Raw genomic sequence first — 14,670 nt, 5'->3', positions numbered from 1 at the left:
ACTTTCCTGGCACAGAAGCAGCTGGCACAAGGGGAGAGATCAGCCCTCGGTGTAGACGACCCCCCATCTCATTTTAAAGGGAGGAGGGGAGCTGAAACTCCTTGGGGTAGCCAGGACCAGCTGAGGTGGAACGCTTCCCTTGAGGGGGATTGCTTTCCTATGGCAAGGCTCAAGGGGGTGACTTCTGAAACTAGGGGAAGTCTGAAGGGCAGTGACAGGGACTTGTTTTCTCTTGGAGAAAGTGGGCTGAACAGATAAGCTGCAGAGAGAGAGACAGACTTTAGAGTTAGCTCTCCGAAGGGCCTGTGGCTGCCTGACATCTTTGCTTGGTGAATGGGGCTGTTGTCTCTCTCGGTGGGGACTGCTAGCTTAATGATGCAGCATTGTGAGCCCCAGCAGGAGAGTGAACACCATGAGGCCCATTAGGGCTGGGAAAATCCATGTCCCATTAGCAGCCATTGGGGGGAAGAAATAATAACAGAAAAAAATCAGCCTGGCTCTCAGCTGGTATGAGCTGCAGCTTGCCTTCTGTAACAACGCTGACCCCGTCTGCCCATTCCATTTGCTTTTCCCAATGGTTTTTAATGGGATGTAGACTAATCGGCTTCGTGAGACTCAGTAGCTAGTAACCCTCTAGCTGGGGATTAAAAGACTGGTCCCCAAATTACCTAATTATTGCTACTGTGTGATGAACACAGGCTGTATCTGTGAGCTGTGGCTCGGTGCAAGCTTCATGCCTTTGCTTTGTGATCACTCTGCAGCCTGTAGGGTTTTCTGGTGCCTTTGTTTTGAGGTGCCCATCTTGAAGGCGCTCCTGTGGAGTCTCAGAAAGTTGGAGGTAGCACAACTCAGCATGATTCAACACCAGGTCCCTTTTAATACGCTCAGGTTGAGTTCAACCGGTACTCATGTCACCCAAAACCGTAGGCTGCCTGTGGAAATGGGGACTTCTCCTAAGCAGTATGAAAATACAGAGAAGTCCCAACTAACAGCCTGTTACGTGCCCTGCACAGGATACTGGAGAAATTTTTCGCAATGTTCAGATAAGTCTCTCTCCTTTGCTCCCTTGAATTGGAGAAGTTTGGAGAATTGGAGAAAACTGTTCCACATCATGTATGTGAGACATTTTACTCATACACAGCCCCATTAGCACTTCAAGCCTACTAAGTGATGTGTTCCATGATTTTTGCATTTCATTTACTGCTGCTGAGCAGTAAAAGTGACCGGGGTCACGGAGAACAGGACAAGCCAACAGGGACTTGGGCAGTTGATGCAGCAGTTGTTTGTTGTCAAAACTGGGATTCTGCTTCTGTTTGTGACACTTTCAACCTCAACTATTTCCTAGTTAGGCAATGCTGGACTCCTGTTTAACTGCTGCTGAAGAGTCATTGCTACCAGTGCTGCCAGGCAGGGACTCTGCAGGTAGAAGAGGGCCCAAAGGTGCTGCCTGTGACTGGGAGACTGCCAGAGTGAGCTCAGCATGTCATACCGATGGCATGCCACAGGGTACAGTTCCCAGTACCTGTTGGAGTGACCATCTATGGGACATGAGAGGCCTTGACCCACATGGAGCTACTGAGGGAGGACATCGTGGTCCGGGTCTTGGGCTGCAGGAAGCGCCGGTGCTTCTCCCCGAGGCTGGGATGATGGCAGCGTGACCTGGCTGAGGCACTTTTAGAGGCAAGGACTGTATAAACTGAAAGGGAACAGGTAACAGGGACTGCGTCTGTGATCATAGCCTAATGCTGGGTTGGAAGCATTAGCTGCTGGTTTATTTTAGCTTCTGAGACCTTTGTGTTTTATTTCTGGAGCCTCTTACTGAATTGGTATTTCTGGAGCATCTCTCTCTGCCCTCCCACTCTCTGTAAAGTTACATGCCAGAACAGATGAGAGGAGTGAAGCATGAGCCTGTCTTGTCCACCAGAACTGGTAGGGGCTAAGGAAAACGTTTTCACCCTGGCAGCTCCCCTGCCCCACGCTGGAGCTTGCAGGAGCATATAACTGCCCTAGGAAAGGGGATGTCATTAGGTCAGCTGAGGGCAGTCGTTGGACGGTGACTCTGGATTGCTGCTCTTGCTGCGTTTTGCTTCCCAAGTCTCTTCTCTGGCATGCAGCAACTGCTCTTTGGAAAGCCAGTTGTGTGCTGGTTTCTTCAAGCATCTTCCAGCACAGAGAGAGCCCAGCAGATCTCTGCAGGGCCAGAGGAAGGAGAGGCATCTCATAGCAGAGCAGAGCAGGTGGGAAGATGATTTAAAATTAGGACCCTGCCAATGGTTGTTGGTGATTTGCTCCCCTTTCCCCTTCTCTGGCCAGCTTCTGACTTTCCATCCTGGAGCTGCAGGTTATTGCTTGTAAGTGCTCAGCTCCCGGAATCAATATTGCCCAGCTGGGGACCATAACAGTGAAACAGGCTGGGAGAAATTGCTGGAATTGGCTGCAGGAGCAAATGTGCGTCTCGGTGTCTCTCGTTGTCTCTCCCCCCGCCCCGTCCCCGTTCTCTCACTCTTCTCCGCTGAGAGCTGCTTTTCTGTACAGACTGTGCTTTGCTGCCGTTCCCGCTGGGGGAAGCTCACGGGAGGGTTGAAGTGGATGTGGTCAGAGGGGAGTGTGTTGAGGGGTGGTCTGACGGGTGGGAGAGAGCAAATGAGTTATTACTCGCGGGGCGAATGTTTCCAAGCAAGCTAATGTGTGCTAATGCATGAGTGCTTCCCAGGAGGTGTGCAGCCGGGCACGGGCAGCGGGCAGCTGATGTTCAGAGAGCACTTGGGATTTAATTTGCATTCTGATTATCTTTGCCCTGCTGGCCTGAGCCCTTGCAAGTAAATCCTCCCCCTAATCCCCCTCCGGAGAGGTGTAAAGAGCAGTGAGGTGGTGTCAATTGCAAGTACTTAATGGCATTGATATTGGCTGTCTGCAGCAGCAAGGCTCTTGGCCCATTGATCTCCATAAGGGCTAGCAACCGGGGAAGCCGTGGTGCGGACAGACCTTAAGCATCTTCAGCACCTTGCCATTTAACTGTGCTGAAATGTGCAGCCAAAAAGACAGTGCCTTTGCTATAGCTGTCGCAGCTTTTGGTGTCGGTGGAAAACTGCTACTTCAGAGGTGACCAGCACGGTCTGGCTTGACTGTGCTTGGCTGCCCAAGCTCACAAGGTCTGCGCGGCTTTCAGCCCAGAGATGCAGGACAGCCAGCTTGTCGTGGATGTCTTACATTTTTATCTGTGCTAAGATACCAGCAGTAGATGGCCCATTAGCAAAAGTAGTTTATTAGGTAAAGATCAATAGAGCAGTGGTGCTTTGCATGTATCATTCACCTTTCTAACTGACGTACAAATCTCTCCGTTGCTGCCCTGGTTGGCAGCAGACAGACCCAACTGTTCTTGGCAGCAGGGCTTGCACACACTGGGCGAAGCCAAGCTCAGCATTTTATGTTTAAAAGTACAAATTAAGGTTATTCTTACTGTTGGTTTTGGTTTTTTCCAGCTTGAAGACTTGAACTTCCCAGAAATCAAGCGTAGGAAGCAAAATGAAAACAAGGAAGAAGATAAGAAGGAATTCAAGGACCTCTTTGACCTGGACAGTGACTCTGATGAGGAGAATGTTGGATTCCCTATAAAAGGTATGGGGCTGGTGCTGGGCATACATTCTCCTTGTCCAGAATTCTGTATGATGTGGGTCAGTACGGCCCTGCCCGAAGCGGGGGTGCATCCTGTCCATCTTCCATTCAAAGATACATGGTTAGGGAGAGAGAGCACAGGACAATGATGGCTTTTAGAAGCTTTTTAAAGTGACAGGCAGAAGATAGTTGGAAGGCTTTTATCTTTCTCTCCCTCTCCTGCTTTGTCACTCCAGCTCATTTTAAAGCCTTAGTCCTGCATTAGTCTTTTTCTGTGCATAACCCGTGCTCTCTCCTCCCCTTAGCACCTTCCTTTTGTCACAGACGCTGACCTCCTCCTGACAGCCCAAGAACTCTGGCTGAATGCAGACCCTGCTTTCAAAGGCGGTTCAAGGTAGCAGCCACGGTTCATACTGTAATTCCCAAAGAGTGGCTTCTCCTTCTGGTGCTTATAACCTGTGCAGGTTCTGAGCTGAAGCCTCACCTTGGAGAACATAAAAGTGTTTGCTGTCTTTTTGCACCGTAAGTGGAGGTGCAGAAATCCACGTTTTGTTTCCTCACCTATGTAAGAAGAGTTAAGAATGTTGTTCTACCTGACAGCGTGCTGGCTCTTTGCCGTGTATGTCATTCAAACAGTAGCTATCATAGGGGCTGGCTACCAGAACAAGGATCTTTGATGGTTATCCTCTCTTTGCATGCGCTTCCGATTTATCTGTTTCATAGTGACTGATGTAGCAAGTATTCTTGACAAGCCAAGAAAGTCTGGAGCCTTTAGAGAAAATGGAGTGATGTCACTCTCTGGCTGTGACCACGAGGGGGCCACAGTAAATTGTGGAACCTGCCTGAGAAGTTCACCACAGAGTTTGAGGAAAAACTTAGATGTTCTTTTTGTAATTTGGAATGTTTGTGTTATCGCAGGTTTTTCTAAATGCGTTGTCATTCATACGGCAGGGCGACTTGCAGGAATACAGCGTTTTCTTGTTTGGAGATTTAATCTACGGATGAAGTCCTAGTTTGTTGTGCACATCGTAAGGCGTGTGGATAAATCTTGAGACTTACCACAGAACCAATGAGCGTTGTCTTCCTCACAGGCATCTGTGACAGAGGAGGAAGAGAAGGTTGCAAAACTCTTGTTTGATAGCTTGAGGTTGAAGTCAGTGGATTTTTGTAGGTGACCTGGCAAAGAATGGGAGGAGAGCAAAAGAGAGCACATAACCCACCAAGGTATTGAGAGATCAGTGTGACATCAACGTGATTTGCAGAGGTATATCCTTGAGATCTGGGGTTGTCCTGCCTGCTAGATGAGTCAGTGCCTTAGAAGAATCCCAGTGGCTTCGGAAAAGGCAGTTGATAACTGCAGTTCGGAAGGCAGGTTTGCTGGGAGCCAGGGAAACCCAGGGTCCCTTCCTGTGCCTCACAGGAGCGGACTTTATGTACACTTGGGAGGTTTGTTGGACTGATGGACTTCTGGGTGTACACTGGGACCCTAACGAGGCACGTCTGTGATGGAAGTTACTGATGATACAGTACAAGGTCTCCGGCAGTTGTCTGTCTGGCACCTCATGCACACAGCTTCTACCTTGTTTGTGGTGCTTGTCTGCGCACTGTAGAAACCTGCTGAATATACAGGTTTGCCATCTACTCGTTAGGCCTGGCTTTTCCCCCTCTTCATGTGCTTGTGACATCTGTCCATGAGGTTCTTTGGCAGCTTTAAGGGGCTGACATATATTGCGAAGAGAGTGCAAATGAGGACAAAGCTCCACGTGACATCTAAGGGCTCTCCCTGCTCTGTGTCTATGGGTCCCACAGCTGCGGTATCTGGTCTGCGGTATCTGGTCGCTGAGCACTCATCAGCGCTGCAGTGTCAGTCATGGGCCTTGCCTTTCAACATTCCTGGGTCAGCTGCCTCTCTATAGCTTTTGTTCTTAGTAGGGTGTTTTCTGGAGGGAGGCAACGGGCCCTGAAGGCAGCTTGCATCTCAAGGAGCGACTGTGCTCAGCCCCACCATGGATCCTGAGGCGCCGGGTGGAGACAGCGGAGCCCTGGGTCTGTGCTGTAGCGTAGGGTGAAGTCCCCTCCAGGCAATGGTGTGACTCCACAGTGGGAAAGGGACAGGGAACAGGGAGGCTGGGAAAAGCGCCTGTGTCTTGGGAGATGCATACAATGAGCTCTTGTTCCTACTCTGTGTGGGGTGTGAGATGTTCCCAGCCGCGCTCTGCATTCAGTAACTGTCAGGGCTGGCTGCGGATGGAAGTCGGAGAAGCCAGTGCTGCAGTTCCCTGTCTCTGTGGCCATTGTTCTACCGGGTGGCCAGATGCAAGGGGATTTGGGAGGCCCTGCAGCTGCCGTGGCCTGTGTATTCGCTTCTTTACCTGTGAGGTTTGACGGCATAGCAATCTTCTCTCCTCAAATAAGGCAAAAGGGAGGGTCTGGAACAATGGAAGGACTTTGGTTCATCAGCCTCAAACTACTTCCAAGAGAGACATGTTGAGCAGCGGGTGGCAGAAATCTGGGCAGGGAGATAAGACTGCCCTGGAGGGACTTTCTGGGAGAAGAAAACAAGAAATATGGTGGGAAAGCAATAAATATAGCAGAGAATGCCCAGTGATGCTGACCTCCTTGAAAAGTGACAGGGAGTGACCTGATCCAAGACAGGTTGGTGCTATGAAAGTAACTATGACACTGATGTGCTGTGGGAACCTGGGAAGCTCATTGGAGCAGATCAGCCCTTCTGACACAACACTACTTCCAGATGTGGGCAGAAAGAGATGGGGCTGGTGAGGTACGCCCTCCCTGCTCTGGGAATGGAAGCCTTGAGTCTTCCTACCTTTCAGCTCCAGGGCTGGGCTGTGATTGAACGTGTTGAGGAGAGGGGTTACAGGCAGGTGTATAGAGATTCTGGTGTAAGTTAAACACCTCCAGTGCTCTTGCCGTATATCGATACACCAGGGAAGAGGAAAAAGCACGTTCAGGGCAGGGGGGGTTACGGGGTGATCAGCAGCTTAGAGATGTTCTGAACTGAGGATTGCAGAGAGGCCATTTTATTTAATATCCACTGATGAATCTCTTGGTTCCCTGGTTGTGTCTGATCCTCATTGTTAATGTGGCTTTCACAGCATCCTCTGGTAACACAGTAAGACATGCCACAACTTTAACTTAGATGCTGTTTGAAATAAACAATTATTTTCTTCTTTAAGCCTACTGCCCACTGAACTGGCTGATCAGCCTCCTGTGCTAGCTGCATCATCAGCCTGCTTTAATGGACCGTGTAGGATCCAGGCATAAGCCTGTCTTCGTCTGAATCCCACCCCCAGTTTTGCATTAGGCCAGAGATGAAAGGCTGATAGCAGGCCATCCGCTCCCCTTGGCCCAGGCCTTCTTCTTCGTCCTGCAGGACCCAGCAGTAGCTAAGCTCTCTGATCCTTCCTTACCTTAGCCTTAGCAGCCTCACAGCAGCCAAAACCGTGATGAGCCATTTATCTTTGACAGCAGCAGCCTTTTTCCTAGCTCCGTAAGCTTTGCAGGTCTTCAGTCTCTTCGTTCCTGAGTCCCAACCCCGCCTTCAGCCTTTGCAATAGGCCACAGGTCCCTGGTGGAAAAAGCCTCCCACCCATCTGAATCTTCATTCTCACTTGTCAGGCCTTGTCGAATCCAACAATGAATGAATCTCTTCTGAATCCTAGTGAGACTGGCAATAACTGACGTTTTTGTGTCTGGTGTCACGTGTATAGAAGTCTCTTTGGGTTTCTCTGTCAGTACTGGCACTTCTGTTTCTTTTAGGATCTCCTGAAAGAACGGAGAGGGTGGTAGACAGTTCTTTGGACGTCGGTCAGTAAGTTCATCTGCACAAATCCGTATCCGCTCCCGGAGGTTGGGAGCGCTGGTTAGCTGCCTGTTGGTGCATCTTGTGTTGCTCTGGGAGACCTCAACCGAGATCAGGTTTGGGAGGTGCTGCTGCCTGGCCTCCCGCTCAGTGAGTCAATACGAAAAATTCGGGTGCAATAATTGAGGCAGGAGAGGGAGGGATGTCTCAGCACAGCTGGAGTGGGGTTTGAGACAGGACTTGGAGTTCACGTGTCCTTCTAACAAGGCGACGCTGCCTCCTGGCTGTCTGTTCCTAGTGGCTTTGTTTTGGTCTACACCTGGCTGTGGTGCAGCCACAGCAGGGAATAAATTGCAAGCGGCGTGTTGGTGCGTGCAGCAGATAGGGCTGCACAGGAAAAGGAAGGAAAGCGGTGAATTTGCAGGCATTTGTTTAATCTCGCGGATCTGAGGAAGGTTCCCCCTACTCTTGCCTTGTGCAGGTGGAGCTGAAAGCTGCCTGCTCATTTCAGCGGGATTGCAGACCCCCAGCATCCGCCCCGGGGGGGCAGGAAAGGTGGCGAATGCAAACAGTTCCATCGCATCAAGACAAGCTGCCCTCTGGAACCGAGAAAGCATTTGGCAGGCAGGAGAGACTCCCTCGCTTGGGTCTCTGCAAGGTCTGAAGAGGGGAGAGAAACAAGTTTGGACATTTCAGGGACCCCTGAGCAGGCAAGGGCGGAAAGAGCTGGGAGACGGGGAGGAAAGAGAGTGGATTTGATCAATCTGTGGTGTTGCTGGTGGGGGTGGGGAAGTTCATGCGTTCCTCTCATTTACCAGCTGACACATCTCTGGGAGGAAAGGCGGCTGCTCCTGGAAATTATTAATGGCTTAGAAAGAGGTGCTGGACTGCCTCGTCATGAGGCAATTAAAAGCGAGAAGGGAGTGTGGCTGCAGCGTCTCTCCGGGCCTGCCTGTAATGAGTGATCTGTCCACATTAGGTGTTGGTGTGCCTCTAATGAACTTGAACAGGTTTCTTCATTTATCCCTCACGTAATCATATTACATCAATTTAATGCCAGACCGGTGGGGGCCGGGGGTGTGGAAGGAGAGGTCAGACATTTTCATTTCCTAGCAGAATAATCACGGCCCTTCTCAGTGGCAAAATTCCTGCTGTGGGCTGTCGGCTTGAGGATCTAGGGGCAGAAGGAGGAGGAAGAGGGGAGCAGCCCTGGTTAACTGGAGCATTGTCTTCTGGAGTCTTGCTGATATATGCTTCTGCCTCAGGAGATGGAAGTTTGAGTTCTTATGAAGAAAGGCTGAGGGATTTGGGTCTTTTCAGTCTGGAAAAAAGACGACCAAGGAGGGATCTTATCAACGCTTATAAATACTTAAAGGGTGGGTGTCAGGAGGATGGGGTAGGCACTTCTCAGTGGTGCCTGGAGACAGGACAAGAGGTAACGGGCACAAACTTGACCATGGGAAGTTCCATCTCAACATGAGGAGGAACTTCTTTGCTGTGAGGGTGGCAGAGCCCTGGCACAGGCTGCCCAGAGAGGTGGGGGAGTCTCCGTCACTGGAGACATTCCAACCCCGCCTGGACGCGTTCCTGTGCCACCTGCTGTGGGTGACCCTGCTCTGGCACGGGGTGGGATTGGATGATCTCCAGAGGTCTCCCTTCCAACCCCCACCGTTCTGGGATTCTGCGTGAAGGCTGTTGGGACCTCTGTGTGTATGCACCGGTGGAAGGGGAGGCAGGGGCCGAGCCTAGGGGAGGGGAGCAGGAGGCTGGAGAAGTTCAGTAAATTCCCCTTAGGGGCCTGCTGCCCATGTCGTAGCTCACGGGAATGACCCGATACCCAATTCTTACCCACAGCTGGTTTCTCTGCGTGCTCTCAGATGAGCTGATGGCTGGATCTGTCGGTGCTTTTGCTAGCGCTGCCTGATGGATGAGAGCGTGCCCCCCTCGGTTGTTGCCCGAGCTGCTCAGGTGCCTGTCAATATGATGTGGTGCAGCGAGCAGCGCTGCAATCCATCTCCTCTGGAGCCGGTGCTCTCCGCATGGCTGCGGGTGCCCCAGAGAGCTCCGTCCGTGAGATGTAGCTTCCGATCCCTCGGGGGGGCAATGGCACAGACGCTGGATGCTGGCAGAGCTGACAGATGGGTGAGAGCAGGGCGAGCCGGGTGATGGCGGGGAGCTGGGAATGCTGGCAGCCGGCTTATTCATGGCTCTGTATCCAGCTCAGTGAGTAACATTTGGTCAGCTGCTGAGGAGCGAGCATGGGGCAAAAAAATAGATGCCACGGTGGGGGCCCAAGATTCACAACGTGAGAAAGATGGGCAGGCAGTTTCCAAGCAGAGAGTCTGAAGTGTGAATAAATAGCTGCTTCAGCAGCTTTGTAAGCAAGGGCAGGCAGCCGGCAGCACTGAGCTGGGCTTAGCTCGGGGGGGGGTGGCTGGAGGGGGGCAAGAAGCAGCTGGTTCTTCTCCCTCTGTACAGAATTTGTATTCTATGATTTAAATGCCCGGTGACTCACACTGTCCCGAGGAGGGAGAGGGGAGAAGCACTCCTCCCCTGGCGTGAACTCAACCTGAGTGAAAGAAACCTGGTTCCAGAGGCAGACGATTTTCCCACAGGCCAAGCACCCAGAGGATTTTAATGCTTCCTCCCAGGCTCCCTGGGACCTGGCTGGCCATCTGCAAAGGGAATTTGCAGCAATATCTATTCCTAGACCTTTTTCTTGTGCCTAACAGAGGGAATAAACCTAAGAGATATTTACGAGGATGCCCCGAACGAGAGTCTACCCCTGTTTCCAGTCGCACATAACCATGGAGGGGTGGAGGTGGGAATACGCAGGCGCTATTGCTCAGTGGAACCAGCCCCTCTCTGCTCTCAGCTTTGTGACTGACTCCTTCTCCTTTCTCGTGTCTGTTCAGTAGGCCCATTTCTTCTCATTGTACTCTTCTGTCTGTCTTCCTCTCCTGGCTTTCATGTCTCTCTGAGCAGGGCAGACAGGTTCATGACAGACGCTTGGGTGCTGCGCCGGTGGTGCTCCGTAAATACCAGGTAGCAGCAAATCCCAGGTTTTAGCAGTAAAACCCTGCTATGGGCTTCTGAGGGGATTTCTCTGCCTCTCTGTGTCCTGGCCTTCCTGGCCTCTGAAAAGAAATGCATTCTTCTCTTGGCCTCTAGTGCAAAGGGACATGGCTTTTGGAGAAATATGGTAATTTTCCCTTTTAGTGTGTGCTCCTGAGGATGAATTTTGGGATGAGAGTACTTTGCCCTCTGCACATACCACCTGCACATGTGCTCGTGTGCTGCTCTTTATGTTTCCATTTACACAGTAAAAATACTTGCAGGTAAAGCCAAAAGCAAGCAGGCGTCAGACGACAGTTCAGAAGCAAGCAGCGAGGAGTATGGCGAGGATGATGATGAAGAAGAAGGAAAGTATGAAATCGAGGAGGACGAGGAAGAAGTGGAGGAAGACGACAGTGATTCAGATGGTAAGTAGTGCAGCTGGGCGAAGGGGAAGGGAATTATTGACAGCACTGGTAGCTGAAGGCTCCTTTGCATTCTGGGGGCTGCCCTACAAAGGAACCGTCTCCTCTTTTCTTGCTGTGCTGCTGTTCTGAGCTGCAGGGTGCCAGGAGGGACTCGTACACACACACACACACACGCCCCGGACAGGGAGACTTGGCGGTTCAGAGTTTATACTGCGACGAGAGCGAAAGGGTTAAGGTCTTTGCAGGCCTTGCTCTAACAAGCCACCCGTCCCTTTCATCTCTTTTCAGGGGCCTCCTGCAGAGAGGCTCAAACAAACTCTTGAAGTACAGCCCACCCCACCAGGGTACAGAAACCTCGCTTCAAGGCTCTCCACAGGTTACACATGCGTGGGGGTGTGGAGGGTGCACTTTGCTTTTCATCTGAGCGGTGCCTGGGGTATGGGGTGCCGCACCGGGATAACCCTTTAGCTGCTGCTTCCCAACAGCTCCTCCCAGGGCAGGACTGGTAGGGGTCATCTGGGGTTTCTGCACTGAAGCAGCGGTATTTGCCAGGGTGGGTACAGACCCTGCTAGAACCACTGGCTTCGCTCTCTGCGTGGTCGCGATCACGTCTGCCAGTCAGTAGCTGCTGCCCAGAGACAGAACGGGTAAGAGCGGTGGGCGTCAGCGTGAGAGGCCACCAGTTCAGCGCACTCCTCACAGGCCAGATGAACGGCTGTCTGAATGGCTCCTGGAGAAAGCTGACGGCTGTGTCACCAGGGCTGTGCTAGACGCCAAGCCAGGCTTTGTCTCAGCTGAGGAGAGAGTATCTTCCCCTTCCATCCCTTGCACGGAGCCACGGGCAGCGCCAGAGCCTGCTCGGCACCCCGACAGTGCCGCGAACCACGGTCGGCTCAGTCTTGCCTGTGTCTGCCAAGTCCCTCTGCGAAGCGAGCAGACGGAAGCTGGGCCTGCCAGGGGCTCTGGCTGCTGTGGTGTTCCTTTGCTGGCTTTTGTGTGCCACTTGCTTAGGCCTTTGTATGAGAGAGCCAAGGCTCTGCTCCTCGGCATGCCGTTGGGTGTGATGTGTGGTTGTGGGAACAGCCACAAAAGCGCCTGTGTGCAGGCTTCTTTACTAGTTTGGGGAGCAGGAAGGGGGAAAGAGTCCAAGTGAGAGCAAAATCCGACTGATTTAGCATGGCAGATGGCTGTGGCTTGGCATGCACACCCAAACCTCGGCGCCGAGAATAGATGGGTATTTGATGCATGTTCTGACAATGCTGTAAAGGATAAAGAGGGAGTGTTTTCCCTCTCTGCCTACGGGAGCACTCAGACAAGCTGAAGGAATCGCACCCTTCCTTCGTGTCTGGGGGAGCAGGAACCCCGAGCCTCCCTTCCTTCACCCCTAGTGGCAGCTTCCTTCGCGTTGGGCTGTAGGAGCGTGGCGTGGAGCCAGCAGAGTCTCTTAGTGCCTGGATACTGGTGTAGCGGGAGCGACATTCAGGGCCGGGTGCTCCTGGCCTATGGCACTTTTTCAGACATCGATCAGGCGGGGCAGACAGGCAGATCCGCCCCTCCCAAGTCTTAAGCTCTGTGTGCCCAGCCTTCCTGTTGTGCTTTTTACCAAAACACACATGGCATGCAGCCGGGTCGGGCAATGGGACAGCGAGGAGCTTGTGCCCGTGACAGCTTCCCACCCTCCGGCAGCCGGAGCCTTAGGGGAGAGCTCGGCACATGCTCTCGGCGCCCTGGAGAGGCACTTGTGTGGTCCTGATGCTCTGCTGTCACCAGGGCGGTTTTGAAAGCCGTGACCTGGAGTGAGCATCCAGCCCGATCCGGGCAGACAGAGGTAGCTTTTCGTCCTTTTTGGCGAGGGGGCCGAAGGGGCAGAGCTGGATGGCTGATGGAGGGAGCGCCAAGGAGGGCGAGGCAGCCATGTCCCGCTGCTGCCGCCCTCCACAACCTGTGAGAGGCTGTGGGCGTAGGACCAGAGGTAGGAACTGGTGCTGAGCAGATGCTTTGCTGGTAGAGCCTAAGAAGGATGGTCTGCGGGGTCCCTTTTGGAAGCAAGGTGTAGGAAGATGAAGCCACACTTTTGGAATGAGAGGGAGGGGCACTGGGAATGAGGACATACAGTCCTGCACAGCCCCTAGAAACCCGTTCTCACTTCGGTTCCCCACTATTAAAACACCATTTCAAAAAGGAGGGAGCTTGGGGCTAGTCTTGCATTTGAGAGTCTTGCAGTTACCTACGAGGGCTCCGTTCTCGCAGCTCTGCCTGCCCAGCCTGCCGTCTCCAGCCAGGAAGACTGACCGGAGCTGGGAAGGCGGACGGTTTGGAGGCACCACCTGCCTCCTGCCCCCCAGGTCTTACTTTGCATTTCTGCCTCAGGCACAACAGGAGTTAGGCCTCCTCTCCTCTCCCCACAAGTACTTCAGAGCCAGAGCCGTACCGAGCACCCCGCAGCACTCTCCTACCGCTATCTGGGAGCTGCAGTGGCGCCAATAAATTAATGAGTGTCTGGGATTAATTAGCAATGAGTTGCCTGGACTCGCCTCACTCTCACTCCCAGTAAAGCAGGATTTACACCTCTCACTCTTTCCACCCACAGAGGAAGACAAGGAAGCTGCTGGGGTTTCCCAAGGGTCACAGAAGCAGAGGAACGGCACTCGCGGGATGTCACGATCTGACCTCGAACAGCTGGCCCAAGGAGAAGAGGACATTGTGGAGGACTTGGCTTTCTCTGATGAGGACTGAGCACCCTCAGGACCACCCCCCTCCAAGCCTGTCCCCTCCAGAGCTGCTGGGTACTGGATCTCCAGCCTCCGGTGCCTGTAGCTGGGTCTCAAAGAGGTGGTAAGAGCTGGGGAGCACGGAGGGTGGGAAGCCACCCCCAGGTGCCGCCGAGGACTTTCTCAGTGACGCAGCAGAGACGCTACTTGGACTCTCAAGCTTTTTCTACCAGTTATGTTTTTGTTAACAGTAAAATCGTGGCCATGTCAAAGCCAGTAAAACTGCTCAGGATAGGTAATAAAAAGCCCTCATTAAAATCTGCTGCTTTAAATAGCACAGGGTTCAGTTTCAGCTGCTGCTGGAGCGCAAGTGAGCTGACCAAGGGGAAGGACACGTTCTTTTGTCTAAGGGTCCTCCTGTCTGTCCAGCCAACCACCCACGTGGCCCCGTATTTTCCTCTGGGGCCCTCACCAAAGCCCTCCCTTCTGCCAAGACGTGGTTAGGGATTGTACAGGGTGTTTCAGAGCTTCATATCTTCACTGCAAGTGGAAGCCTTTATCGGTAACGTCGGAAGCCGCTCAGTCAGTTCAGTCAAGCTGGAGAAGTTAACTTTACGTAAGTGCCTTAGCATACGGGGGGAAGACGGGGGGGAGGTTCTGCAGGCAGAAAGGAGTAAGAAGAGGCAAAACTAATGATGTCGGAAACATACTTTCATGTTGTGCTGGCTGTTGGGTTTGTGCAGGATGCGTTTGTTTAGCAAAAAACAAGGGAGAAGCCTGAGCCCGTGCTTTGTAACAGAGCTGTCGTTACCCACAGCCACATAAAATCACCTCTCTCCGGGGCCAGGCCTCGCTCCTGCTGCTGCTGGTGAACGCCGTTGAGTTCTGTGAGTCCGCAAACGGTAGTGATGGTTTTAGACTGTCTTGGACACCCAGCCTTTCTTTCTCACCTCAAAGCCAACCACTGCACCACCTGCGGGATGCAGCGCGTTACGTGACCTCCTGTGTGAGTGGTGCTTGTGAGAGGACACGGTGGAGC

General features: G+C 52.6%; 1 protein-coding gene across 1 annotated transcript in view; it reads left to right on the top strand.

Moving 5' to 3' along the window:
• NOC2L (NOC2 like nucleolar associated transcriptional repressor) overlaps positions 1–13,965 on the top strand; it is a 51,188-nt gene extending 37,223 nt beyond the window's left edge. The window contains exons 17-19 of the mRNA XM_063353929.1: positions 3,483–3,618; positions 10,777–10,920; positions 13,511–13,965. Coding sequence (XP_063209999.1) covers positions 3,483–3,618; positions 10,777–10,920; positions 13,511–13,656 — 426 coding nt within the window. The 3' untranslated portion in view covers positions 13,657–13,965. The remainder of the gene's footprint in view (positions 1–3,482; positions 3,619–10,776; positions 10,921–13,510) is intronic.
• The last annotated feature ends 705 nt before the right edge of the window (positions 13,966–14,670 follow it).

The sequence above is a fragment of the Chroicocephalus ridibundus genome, chromosome 16 (assembly GCF_963924245.1).
Source record: "Chroicocephalus ridibundus chromosome 16, bChrRid1.1, whole genome shotgun sequence".
NCBI classification, from domain to species: domain Eukaryota; kingdom Metazoa; phylum Chordata; class Aves; order Charadriiformes; family Laridae; genus Chroicocephalus; species Chroicocephalus ridibundus.
Note: the sequence above shows the minus strand (reverse complement) of the source record. Positions and strands in the feature narration are given on the sequence as shown.